This window comes from Mustela lutreola, chromosome 1 (assembly GCF_030435805.1).
Source record: "Mustela lutreola isolate mMusLut2 chromosome 1, mMusLut2.pri, whole genome shotgun sequence".
Lineage (NCBI taxonomy): Eukaryota > Metazoa > Chordata > Mammalia > Carnivora > Mustelidae > Mustela > Mustela lutreola.
Window position 1 is genome coordinate 204,631,878 of NC_081290.1, and position 12,170 is coordinate 204,644,047.

The 12,170-nt window shown below is 37.9% G+C and overlaps 1 protein-coding gene across 1 annotated transcript in view; it reads left to right on the forward strand.

The window, feature by feature from the left end:
- LOC131838895 (beta-galactosidase-1-like protein 3) overlaps positions 1 to 11,940 on the forward strand; it is a 46,394-nt gene extending 34,454 nt beyond the window's left edge. Inside the window, 10 exon segments of the mRNA XM_059185700.1 lie at positions 614 to 751; positions 1,358 to 1,438; positions 2,090 to 2,196; positions 3,042 to 3,182; positions 3,504 to 3,575; positions 4,125 to 4,203; positions 4,607 to 4,694; positions 4,971 to 5,082; positions 11,558 to 11,674; positions 11,815 to 11,940. Coding sequence (XP_059041683.1) covers positions 614 to 751; positions 1,358 to 1,438; positions 2,090 to 2,196; positions 3,042 to 3,182; positions 3,504 to 3,575; positions 4,125 to 4,203; positions 4,607 to 4,694; positions 4,971 to 5,082; positions 11,558 to 11,674; positions 11,815 to 11,880 — 1,001 coding nt within the window. The 3' untranslated portion in view covers positions 11,881 to 11,940.
- The last annotated feature ends 230 nt before the right edge of the window (positions 11,941 to 12,170 follow it).

Below are 12,170 nucleotides of genomic sequence, written 5' to 3' on the forward strand. Positions count from 1 at the left end.
TGAGATAGTAGAAATTAGAACTTTCATTTAACAGATAAAGAAACAGAGGCTCTGAGAGAAATATAAGTTGTCCAAGTTAATACAAGTAGTAAAGAGCACAGCCAGAATTGAATCCCATATCTGACTAACTTTTAACCAATTCCCTATGATGGTCAGTGGAAGGTTGATCATATCTCTTAAAGTCATGATGAAAAAAATAAGAGTTTCTGTGGCTAAAGATTGGGAACAGCTACTTGTGGACTACTGCAGTGGTTTTATATTACTCTAGAAGGGAGTAATGAGATTATACTACTTATTTGTATAATTTCAGAAAATTTAATGAACATTAGATATTTAAGTGACATTAAGTTTTTTGGCTATTATTTAATAGATATAAGATTGAGCTAAATTATGTCTAGACTCTGAGGAAAACAATTTTTGAAAAGGTATTGATAAGACTTGGTTTCCTGGAATAGTTTTGGCCAGTTCCACCTATTTTCTCCTTAGAATCTTAGTGGAGATTGAAACACAAAACAACTAAGTTGATTCTGGGGTGGGGTTGAGAATAAGTTTCACCAAAGACTTCTGTCTTAATTTTTAATTTTCCCTGTGTTCTTGTTTTCCTCCTCTACAGATGTTAAGGAAACTGTGTCCAAATTTATCACATCTGAGATCTCCTTCAATGTATATATGTTCCATGGTGGAACCAACTTTGGTTTCATGAATGGGGCCACATATGTTGGGATACACAAAGCTGTTGTCACTAGCTATGGCAAGTGCCTGCTGGTATGGTCACCTCCCAGCACAAGTGGTACTGGAGTTTTACAGAGAAGGTTCCAAAAGCATCTTCTGAGCATCATTGAATTCTTGACTTATAATCTATGTTGAGCATTCAGGATATTCCTGTTTATTTTCCTTTCTTCTGTGATGTTCATAATGCCCCCTGCAGGTTGTCATTGCAGTAGATGGGGTGCCTCAGACCTAGAGCCCTGCTTCACTCATCATATATATCATCCCTTGACTTGAACCTTCTAAGACACACAGAATACAAATGGTGATTGCTGGTACTGACAGACACACCTGGGCAATCCAGATTGAGGGAAGAAGAGGGTATCCATTAGAAAACAGAAGGATGAGTCCAATGTCTTTGCAGTCTCAGATCCCCAGGAAGGGTTGTGGGGAGTATTCCCAGAGTGACATAACACACCCTTGCCCCTGTACACACACACACATCCCAGCCTGGGATAGACTGGTCTGGGCCATGGGGAAGATGTATCTTCTCTCTCCCTCTGGTAGCCCTGGCCCATCTCATGCCAGCAGTGCTGAAAGAGGGTCTGTTGTGGAAGATTGCCTGGCCAGTGACTCTGGTGTCTTGCAGACTATGATGCTGTCCTGACAGAGGCCGGAGATTACACAGAAAAATATTTCAAGCTTCAAGGACTCCTTAGCTCTGTCTTAGGTACTCAGCAATCACTTTTAATTTGAGGGATGGCTTTCCTCATGAAGTGGAAGGGTGAGGGAAGGGAAAGTTCCCCCCATGGGCAAAAGTTTGGAGCCTTAAGGGCAAGGGCAACCTTAAGTTCAAATCTTGATTTTCACACTTAAAAGATGAGGGGCTCTTCATGAGTGTTTCAAGACCCTGATGCCTGTTTCCTCACTAAAATATGAAAAAGTGATATCCATCTCCTATAATGACTGTGAAGATTAAATAATTTACTATTTGTAGATCTCTTGGTATGATGGCATGGTACCCTTACATACGATAGCAAAAATAAATACAGTTAATAATCTGCTATGTCCTAGAAAGTGAGCACTGGCATTGCCAGAAGGTGCAAGGTAGATTTCTTGCTCCCTGAGAGCCCTCAGTCCCTATGACCAACATTACCTTATAGAGGTCTATAGCTATCAGTTATCATGCACATAAAACTCGTTCCAATTTAGTTATTTCCAGTTTCTCATCACTCTTGGAGAAGTATACACATATGCTAGGATAGGACCCATTTCTCCTGTTGGCCCTGGGATATGAGAGTTCATGGGTAGGGATGGGGAAATTGGAGAACGCAGTAGTTATTTCAGGCCCTTCTTGCCCCATGGCTTATTTTCATTTCAGCAATGCCTCTGCCACCTTTGCCCAAGCTCACTCCCAAGGCTGAGTATCCTTCTGTGAAACCATCCCTTTGCTTGCCACTGTGGGATGTTCTACAGTACTTACATGAGGTGAGTACTACCTGGCCGTGGAATGGGGGGTTGGCTACTGGGGACCTGTGGGAGAGAGCTTTAGACCACAGAGTAGAGATTCTTTCAAGGACTTTTTATGGGAAGGGTGAAAATAAATCTTTTAGATTTTGTCCAAACTTAGAACTATGGGGTAAGAACCACAAAATTTTTCTCTGGGTAGACTGTAAAGGGGTTTGAACTTGAAGAATGAGTGGGGGGGCGGGGGAAAGCAGGATATTAGAGGATCCTGTTTCCCAGCTCAGAGGAACCATCTGCTAGATATTCTTAGGTGGGACTGCATGATCCATATAGGAAACACTGAGAGCCAGGAAGCCGTAAAACTGAGTTTCTAACTCTTCTTCACCATCCAGTAGGCCAAATCACTGAACTTTTATGTGTCCATTCTCTCCCTTTAAAATTAGACTACCTGTCTTATTTTGAAGAAAAGGTGAAAATTGCTTGAAAAATATTAACTCTTGAATTCATATTAGTTTCACTTCTGCTATCACTGTTTTAGATCTTATTGGCACATAATGTAGATGCTAACTAAATGTTTGCTTTAGTGCATAATTCTTATTCAACTTCAGTTATGTTAGACAGTTTATTCACTTCATTAATTCTCATGATTACAGCAATTGTTCCCTCTATGATGCTCCTACTATCCCCTGAGTTTCCTGGTCAGTGGAGATGATGAAAATCATCAAATAGCATGGGTTTAATATTTCTTACCCAAAGAACTGTTGGGGACCATTAGGATGTACAACAAAAAATGACAAGGGCCTAAGGAAGAAGGATCCCAACTTCTCATCACCCTGGCCCCTGTTTCTGCTATGTCTCTCTCTTAGCCAGTTATATCTCATACAACAGTCAACATGGAGAACCTCCCTATAAACAGTGGGAATGGCCAGTCCTATGGATTCGTGCTTTATGAAACTTCTATTTGCTCTGGAGGTTCTCTCCATGCTAATGTTCATGATACAGCACAGGTAGGTATCAACAGACTGTAAATGGAGGTAAGCAGAACCGGACTCTGTTATTGGGGTGGGTAGTCACTGGTCAGCTTTACTATTAGATGGTATTTTCAAGCATCTATTATTCATGAGGCATTGGGAATATAAAGTCAAGCCAAAGAGATTTGTTTTTGGCTTTGTCACAACTTAAGCCTGTGAAGTCCTCCTGTTCAGCTTCTAGCCATCTGTGATCACCAAGGCTAGTCTTTTCCATCAAAATGACCTGCTTCCTAAACCAGAGCCTCTCTTCTTTCTTCAGGTGGGCCAGTAAGTCTGATGCTGGCTTTTCTTTTGCAGGTGTTTTTGAATGAGATAAGTATAGGACTTCTGGATGATCATACTAAGACGTTGATTATTCCTAAAATCAGGGTATGTGATTCAAGAGTCTTGGTGTTGCCCTACACATCTGACTCAAAAGCAAGCATAGCCTGGTCCTGAGATAGAATACCGCCTTTCTCTGCCACTGCTCTTTGGTATTGCTTCTCACTTAGGGTTCTATCAACAAGTGCTTAGGGCTATAAGCATAACTGCATCTCCCAGGTCCAGGTGTATCAGTGTTGTAACATACATGCAAGGGCTTAAATGGAACTTCCCTGTTAGGCCCTGAGTCAGTCATTAGCTGCTGGTTGGGTCTCTGATCAAAAGCACACAGCTGAGCCGCTCTGCCTTTCTTAAGACAGATCAGCAGATGAAAGGGGAGATTGGGTTTGGAATAGGAACACAAAGGGTCCTCATGAGAGAGAAGGACTGCTGTGCTCTGGAGACCCCTTTTCTCCCATTTGCTTGTCTTTCTATTTGGGACTCAGAAAAGAATGCGTTGGAGAGTAAAAACTCTGCGAGGACATGTAGTCTCTGTAAAATGGTCTATCCCAAGCAGGAATGTCAACTTCCTTCTTATTTTTTCTTTTTTCTTTTTAGGAATGTCAACTTCTAAGGATCCTGGTAGAAAATCGAGGACGAGTCAATTTTTCGTGGAAAATTCAAGATCAGCGGAAAGGTGGGAAACAGGCTGTAATCTCTCTTTGTAGTTACTTGGATTCTCAGATTGGGACGATGTTGCTGTTGGGAGGAGAAAATGAGTCCCTTGATCAGTGGGATGACTAGGTCCCTGGACCAAAGGCTCCCTCTCCATTGTCCTGCCTTCTCCAGTTCTCCTGGGTGGAAAAGCAGAATGGTTGGATAGGGCCCTGGCCTATTATAGAGCCCGGACCCAGTCTGCCAGTGGGAAACTTTCTTTGTAATATGGAACCATGTAACAGGAAACTTTTGGTAATAGCAGGTTAGACAAGTCTTTGCCCTCCTGGCTGATTCTTTGTCATAGGCATATACAGTCTGAATTTCTTTATCCCAGACACTGGAGAATGTCCAATCCCTATATTTTTTCTTACTCTCATCTGCAGGACTAACTGAATCAGTTACCATTGATAAATTCCCCCTGAATGGTTTTGCTATCTATTCTCTGGAAATGACAATGAGCTTCTTTGAAAGGTATGTTCTTCCTTATGCCTAAACCTTTGGAGGGATCAAGGGGCTTATAGATGTCAAACTCTTTGCAGATGAAGAGCTAAAATCCAGACAACTGATTTACCCAGGATTATAGAGTGCTTTAGGGTCAGGACTAGAACCCTAGAACAAGTCTCCCAACTCTTGATTTTAATGCTTCTAGTCTAATACATCTCCTCGTCCCTGGGTGGGGAAATCTAGGGTCAGTGTTTGCACTAGAGTGCTGAAGGTCTTTTCTTCAAGGCTCTGCTCTTCCTCCAGACTCCGCTCTGCCACCTGGAGGCCTGTCCCAAGGAACTATTTGGGCCCTGCCTTCTACCTCGGTACCTTGAAGGTTGACTCTTCACCCAAGGACACCTTCCTGAGTCTACTGGTAGGTGAGCTGCCCTCATCTGTTCTGGTGTCCCAACCACCTCTTCTTGTCAAAAGAGTTTTAAAACAAAGCTGTAGTGTTCCTGGTATTACTTCTTACATGTTTGGTAGATTTTACTAGTGGAACCAATTAGGGCCAACATTTTCTTTGTGGGGAAGTTTGTAAGCGTGGATTAAATTCCGTCAAGATTGAAGTACTAGTCAGATTTTGCTTCTTTAAGCAAAATGCCTCCCCGTTTTCCTTGTTTTTCTGTTCTTCACTTCTAACAAGACTTCCAACATTTCTCAAACTTCCTGATTATCATTATTTAAAAAATAATAAATCAAAACACAACAGAAAACCTGAAAAAATAAGATGGAGAGAGCAAAGGATGGAATTTCTCCTTTCAACCCACCTTCCATTCCAATTACTTTCTACTTTTCAGAACTAAACACTACCTGTGTCACTGGACCAAAGTGGGCTGCTCCTCAGTGAGTTATAGACAGACTACATCAAATGGAGTTGTATTACAAGTCATTTATTTATGCAAATAAGGAGATTGTGGGGAATAATTTCCAAAGTCCTGTCTCCCTGAAGATGGGAAAGCAGACTCTTATTAGGGCTTGGGATGAATATTCAGAAGGGGATTTTAATACCATGAGGCTGAGGTCACTTCTGGCACTTTCTGGTTCATCTGCACAGGTGTGGCCCTCAAATGTTTCTTTTTCTATTCTAGAAGTTTGTTAGTTTCTTTCTAAAAGGTGAAATTGACAGCTCAGCAGAAGCCTCTAGGAATTAGTTCCTAAAAGATAACATTGACAGGCAGAAGCTTCTACTAGAAATTTCCTGAATTCAGGGGTTAGGCTGACAGTTTGTGGTTAGGCTAAAAGTTTGTAGGATTTCATATATAACTTTGCCTAAACATATACACAATTACTTTTTACATTAATGGGTTCACTCCCTAAGTTATATTCTGCAACTTGCTTTTTAAAAATACTATACCTCCTATAGCTTTTTATGTATAAATGCACATAATAAATGCACAGTTCAATAAATTATCACAAAGTGAACACCATGTACTTCTTTTGAGATAAAAAAGTAAAATATTGTCAGCACCCTTCCCAATCACTCTCTCTCCTTGTCCCTTAAAGTGAACCATTATCTAGGGGTGTCTGGTGTCTCAGTTGTTAAGCGGCTGCCTTCATCTCAGATCATGATCCTAGTGTCCTGGGATTGAGCCCCGTGTTGGGCTTCCTGCTTGGAGGGGAGTTTACTTCTCCCTGTCCAGCTGCCCCCTATTTCTCCCTCTCCAGCCTCCCTACCCCTGCTTGTGTTTCCTTTCTCACTGTCTTTCTCTGTCAAATAAATAAATAAAATCTTTAAAAAAAACATACTAGGGTCACCTGGGTGGCTCAGTGGGTTAAAGCCTCTGCCTTCAGCTTAGGTCATGATCCCAGGTTCCTGGGATCGAGTCCCACATCAGGCTCTCTGCTCTGTGGGGAGCCTGTTTCCCCGGCTCTCTCTCTGCCTGCCTCTCTGCCTACTTGTGATCTCTCTGTCAAATAAGTAAATAAAATCTTAAAAAAAAAAAAAACCAGATTAAAAAAAGGTGAACCATTATCTTGATTTCTAACACTCCAATTCAGTGCTTTCCCTTGTACTTTGTGTAAATTGAATTGCATAGCATGCCTTCTTTATCTGTGTGCCTGGTTTTTTGCTAAAATTCATCATTAAGTGATGTTGTGGTGATTTATTCATTTTCAGTATTGTATGGGGTTCCATTTCATAAAATACCATACTTTATTTAACCATCCTACTGTTGATAGACATTTGTATTATTTCCAGTGTTTGGCTATTATAAATATTAAGACTTCTTTTGTGTTAATGTTTGCTATTGAGACATCTTTGTTATGTCTTGGTACCAAGTTTTAAGACCCCCATAAATGATTTGGGAAGTAGAGTCTCTGTAAGCCTGGTATTACTTCTTACATGTTTGGTAGATTTTACTAGTGGAACCAATTAGGGCCAACATTTTCTTTGTGGGGAAGTTTGTAAGCGTGGATTAAATTCCGTCAAGATTGAAGTACTAGTCAGATTTTGCTTCTTTAAAAGTGAGTTTTCATAAATTTTATTTTTCTGGGAATTTTTCCATTTCCTCTGAATTTTCAATGTATTATGTTTAAATTGTTCATTTTTAATATCTCGACCATCTGTAGTAATGTCTCTTTTTGTCTTGGTAAATTTCATCATAATATTACCAAATTATTAATCTTTCAAAGAATCAATGATTGGCTGTGACTTTTACCATATTGTATAGTTCTTTTCTGTTTCATTTCTGCCATTTTCTTTATTATTATTATTATTTTGTTCTTTTGTGAAATCCCACATTATCTTTGCAAATTTTTTATAGATCTGAAATTATTTTAAAATAAAAAATATATTAAACATTTTAGTATGTTTCTAATATGTATTATTTTAATTGTTTGACTTTTTTAAAAAAGATTTTATTTATTTATTTGAGAGAGAGATAAAGCACGAGTGGGGTGGAGGGGCAGAGGAGAAAAAGAAGCAGACTCTACTAATCTGGGAGCCCGACACAGGGCTCAAACCCAGGACCCCGAGATCATGACCTGAACCAAAGGCAGATGCTAACTGAATGAGCCACCCAGATGCCCCACAACTTTCAAATACCAATTATTTCCCTTATCACCTAGTTCTGTTATTTTGCATTTTAAAGTTTTTAATTCAAGTGTAATTAATATCCAGTGTTAGATTAGTTTCTGGTGTACAATATAGTGATTCAGCAATTGTATTCATTTCTTGGTGCTGATCAAGATAAGACTACTCATAATCTCCTTTATCTATTTCATCCATTCCTCCACCCATCTCCCCTCTGGCAATCACTGGTTTGTTCTCTGTATGTAAGAGTCTGTTTATTCACTTGTCTCTTTTTTCATTTGTTTCTTAAATTCCATGTATGAGTGAAATCATATAGTATTTGTCTTTCTCTGTCTGACTTATTTCACATAGCATTATACCCTCCAGGTCCATCCATATTGTTGCAAATGGCAAGATTTTGTTCTTTTTATTTGTGGCTGAGTAATATTCTATTGTCTACACACACACACACACACACACACACACACACATATTTATCCATTCATCTTTCTATGGACACTTGGATTGCTTCCATATTTGCTAATGTAAATAATGCCAAAATAAACATAGAGGTACATATATCTTTTTGAATTAATGTTTTTGTTTTCTTTAGTTAAATACTCCATACAGAATTATTGGATCATATGGTGATCCTATTTTAAATTTTTTGAGGAACCTCCATACTGTTTTCCACAGGGCTATGCCAGTTTGTGTTCCCATCAACAAGGCATAAGGGTTCCATTTTCTCCACATTCTTGCTAACACTTGCTATATCTTATTTATTCATTTACTTATTTGATACTAGCCATTCTGAAGGTGTAAAGTGTTTTGTTCATTCTACTTTTTATCTTAGGAGTTATCTTCTTTCTTTTTATAATTTCTTGAGATGGGTGCTTAGATAACTGACTTTTAGTCTTTATTCTTTTAGGCAATTTTTCATTTAAGTATGAATTCAGTTGTATCCCATAAGCATAAAACATTTATTGAGGTGAAGTTTACATTAACATAAAATTAATCATTTTAAAGTGAACAATCCAGAGTCATTTGGTACATTTACAATGAATGCAACTCTTCTTCTATCTAGTTCCAAACAGTTTTATAACTCTAACAGGAAAGCTTGTACTCATTAAGCACTTTCTTCCCCTCCCCTTAAACCCTGACAAACAATAATTTTCTCCCTGTGTCTATGGAATTGCCTATTCTGGATATATACTCCATAAGTTTTTATATGTTTTATTTTCATCACCACTCAATTCAAATATATTTTAACTTTCCTCATGATTTTTGCTTTGGCCTCTGTGTTATTTAGAAGTGTACATGTTTCTTGGGCACCTGGGTGGCTCAGTGGGTTAAGGCTCTGTCGTCGGCTCAGGTCAGATCTCAGGGTCCTGGGATCAAGCCCTGATTCGGGCTCTCTGCTCGGCAAGGAGCCTGCTTCCCCCTCTTTCTCTGCCTGCCTCTCTGCCTACTTGTGATATCTCTCTTCATCAAATAAATAAATAAAATCTTTTAAAAAGATGTGTACATGTTTCTTAATTTCCAAATATTTGGATACTTTATAGTAGTTTTTTTATTATCAATTTCTTGTTTAACTGTACTGTGGTCTGAGAATTTTAAAATACAATACTTGTTTAGTCCAATATAGGGTCAAAGTTATAAAGATTATTGTGTATACTTGAAAGAATAGGTATATTCTGCATGTATTAGATCAATGCTCTATATATATCATTTAGTTCAACTTTGTTAATTACCTTATTTTAAATGTTTTATGTCTTTATTGATTCTTGTTTGCTTTATCTATTAGCTATTGAAACATTGTTTGAAAATTTTCCATTATGGTTATGAATTTTATTTCACCTGTTATTTCATCAGTTTTGCTTAGATATTCTGAATCTTTACTTTTAGCTTTTATATGTATCATTATCACTTAGATTAAAAATTTTATTATTGAGAGATGTTCCTTTTTATCTCTAGTTGTGCTTCTTGCCTAAATGTCAAATTTTTCTGATACTAGGGGTGCCTGGGTGGTTCAGTCATTAAGCAGCTGTCTTCAGCTCAGGTCATGATCCCAGTGTCCTGGGATAGAGCCCTTCATCAGGTTCCTTGCTCAGCAGAAGCCTTCTTCTCCTTCTTCTACTCCCCTTGCTTGTGTTCCCTTTCTCGCTGTCAAATAAAAAAAATCTTTATAAATTTTTTTCTGATATTAATGAAGCTATAGTAACTTCTTTTGCTTAAGGTTTATCTATTATATCATTTTCTGTTATTCTTTTATTTTTATAATTCCTTTATATTTTAGATGGTTTTCTTATGAATATCATATTACTGTTTTATTTAATGTTTAGCAATCTTTGTTTTTACCTGGAGCATTTCAGAGCCTCCAATTTTATAGGTTAGAACCATTTTGTTATATCTCCTTTTGTCTCTTCCTGTCTTGTATGTTTCTCACTCTTCTTTCCTCTAAGCTTAATTTTGGAAACTTTCTTTCCTATTATTCAGTTTACTGAGTCTATATTTAGCTATATTCTCTATTTAGCTGTATCGAATCTGCTATTCGAAATATCTGTTAAATTCTTATTTCTAATTATTACATTTTTTAATTTTAGAATTTTCATTCTATAACTTTAGACTTTTTTAAATAGTTTCCACTTCTCTGTCAAAATTCTAGCTTTTATCTTTCATCTCTATGAGCAAACTAATTTAATAAGCATAATTCTTTATTTTTTTTAAAAAAGATTTTATGTATTTATTTGACAGATAGAGATCACAAGTAGGCAGACAGGTAGGCAGAGAGAGAGGAGGAAGCAGACTCCCTGCTGAGCAGAGAGCCTGATGTGGGGCTCGATCCCAGAACCCTAAGATCATGACCTGAGCCAAAGGCAGAAGCTTAACCCACTGAGCCACCCAGGTGCCTCAGCATAATTCTTTGAAAGCCTGGTACTTATAAATCCATTATCTGCATCACCTGTGCATCTGTTTTTATTGCCTATTGTTCCGTGTAGTATTTTTTATTATATTGTCTTTTCCAACCCCATCTGCTTGATATTTTTGAGTTCCAGAAATTACATATGAAAACTGCTAGAAATAACTTAAAGCCTAAGATGCTATCAGGAATTTACATCCACCTCTAGAGTTGATTAAGTGCATTAGTAATCACCTTAGTACAATTATGAGGACAGAAATGATTTGAATCAAGGTTTTCATACAATGGCCAGACTATTTCTAGTTCACTCTTCTCCTTGGGTTTAGGCAGGTGCTCAGGATCACAACCCAGAGTGTAAATTATTTAATAAGGTTCGTTGGTATCCAGTTTTTGTTCCCTAAACTTGTGAGGCTAAAGAAGTTTCTGCTAAGCTTCTCAGCCACCTCTTCCTGAATAAGCAGATGCTGCTATTGGAAAAACTGTCTCAATGTCTTCTTATCTCTCAGTTTTCTTTGCCGAGATCTTGGTCCTGTCACTCATCATGGTATTGTGAGCAGGTTTTAAAAAATATATAACTTTTGTAACTTCTTAGCTTTAGCATTCATCTTTATTATCTAATACTTATCTCTGGAAACAGAACAACTCCTTTAAAAAAAAAAAACAAAACATACCATTATACATCATGGGTCAGGAACAACAGTAGCATTAGCATTAAAGGTTTGATTCCCACTCTTCCTTTTCTCAAACAGGATGATCTAGGGAGAAAAGAAAGGCTAACAGTAAGAAAGGGTAAGCCTATTCAGTACAGAATGAGAAAGACACTGAACTGTATTCTGGGGATGAAGGCAGATCTCAACATTCAGGTGAGAATTGCCAGTGTGAATCTGTTCCTATGTCTCAAGACTCCATTCCTTCCAGACCTGGAATTCTGGATTTGCATTCATCAATGGACGTAACCTTGGGTGATATTCAATTATTGGACCTCAGAAAACACTTTACCTTCCCGGTGTTTGGCTTCATCCAGAAGACAATGAGGTGAGTCACCCCTACCCCTGCTTTTATGTTTCATGAATGTTGAGATCTGCCTTCATCCCCAGAATACAGTTCAGTGTCTTTCTCATTCTGTACTGAATAGGCTTACCCTTTCTTACTGTTAGCCTTTCTTTTCTCCCTAGATCATCCTGTTTGAGAAAAGGAAGAGTGGGTCATACATCCAAACTACAAATGAACCCATCCTGTAAGACTGTATTATAATACATTTCTAGGATTGTTAGAATTCACCTACAAGCATTTAAGTAGGAAGATTTATGTCGAGAATATCAGTATTGCCTACAATAGCAAAAATGTAAAAATAAGCTAAAAAATAAAAAAAGGAAATTGTTATGAATATTATAGTATATCCATGTGATGCCTATTTTTAGGCTTCAAAAAGTCTTCAAAAATCTTTAATGACTGATTTACCTAGTTAAATGCCTAATCCTTAGCATATTCTTATTCTCTAATCAAATGTGCCTTTAGGAAGATATGATTA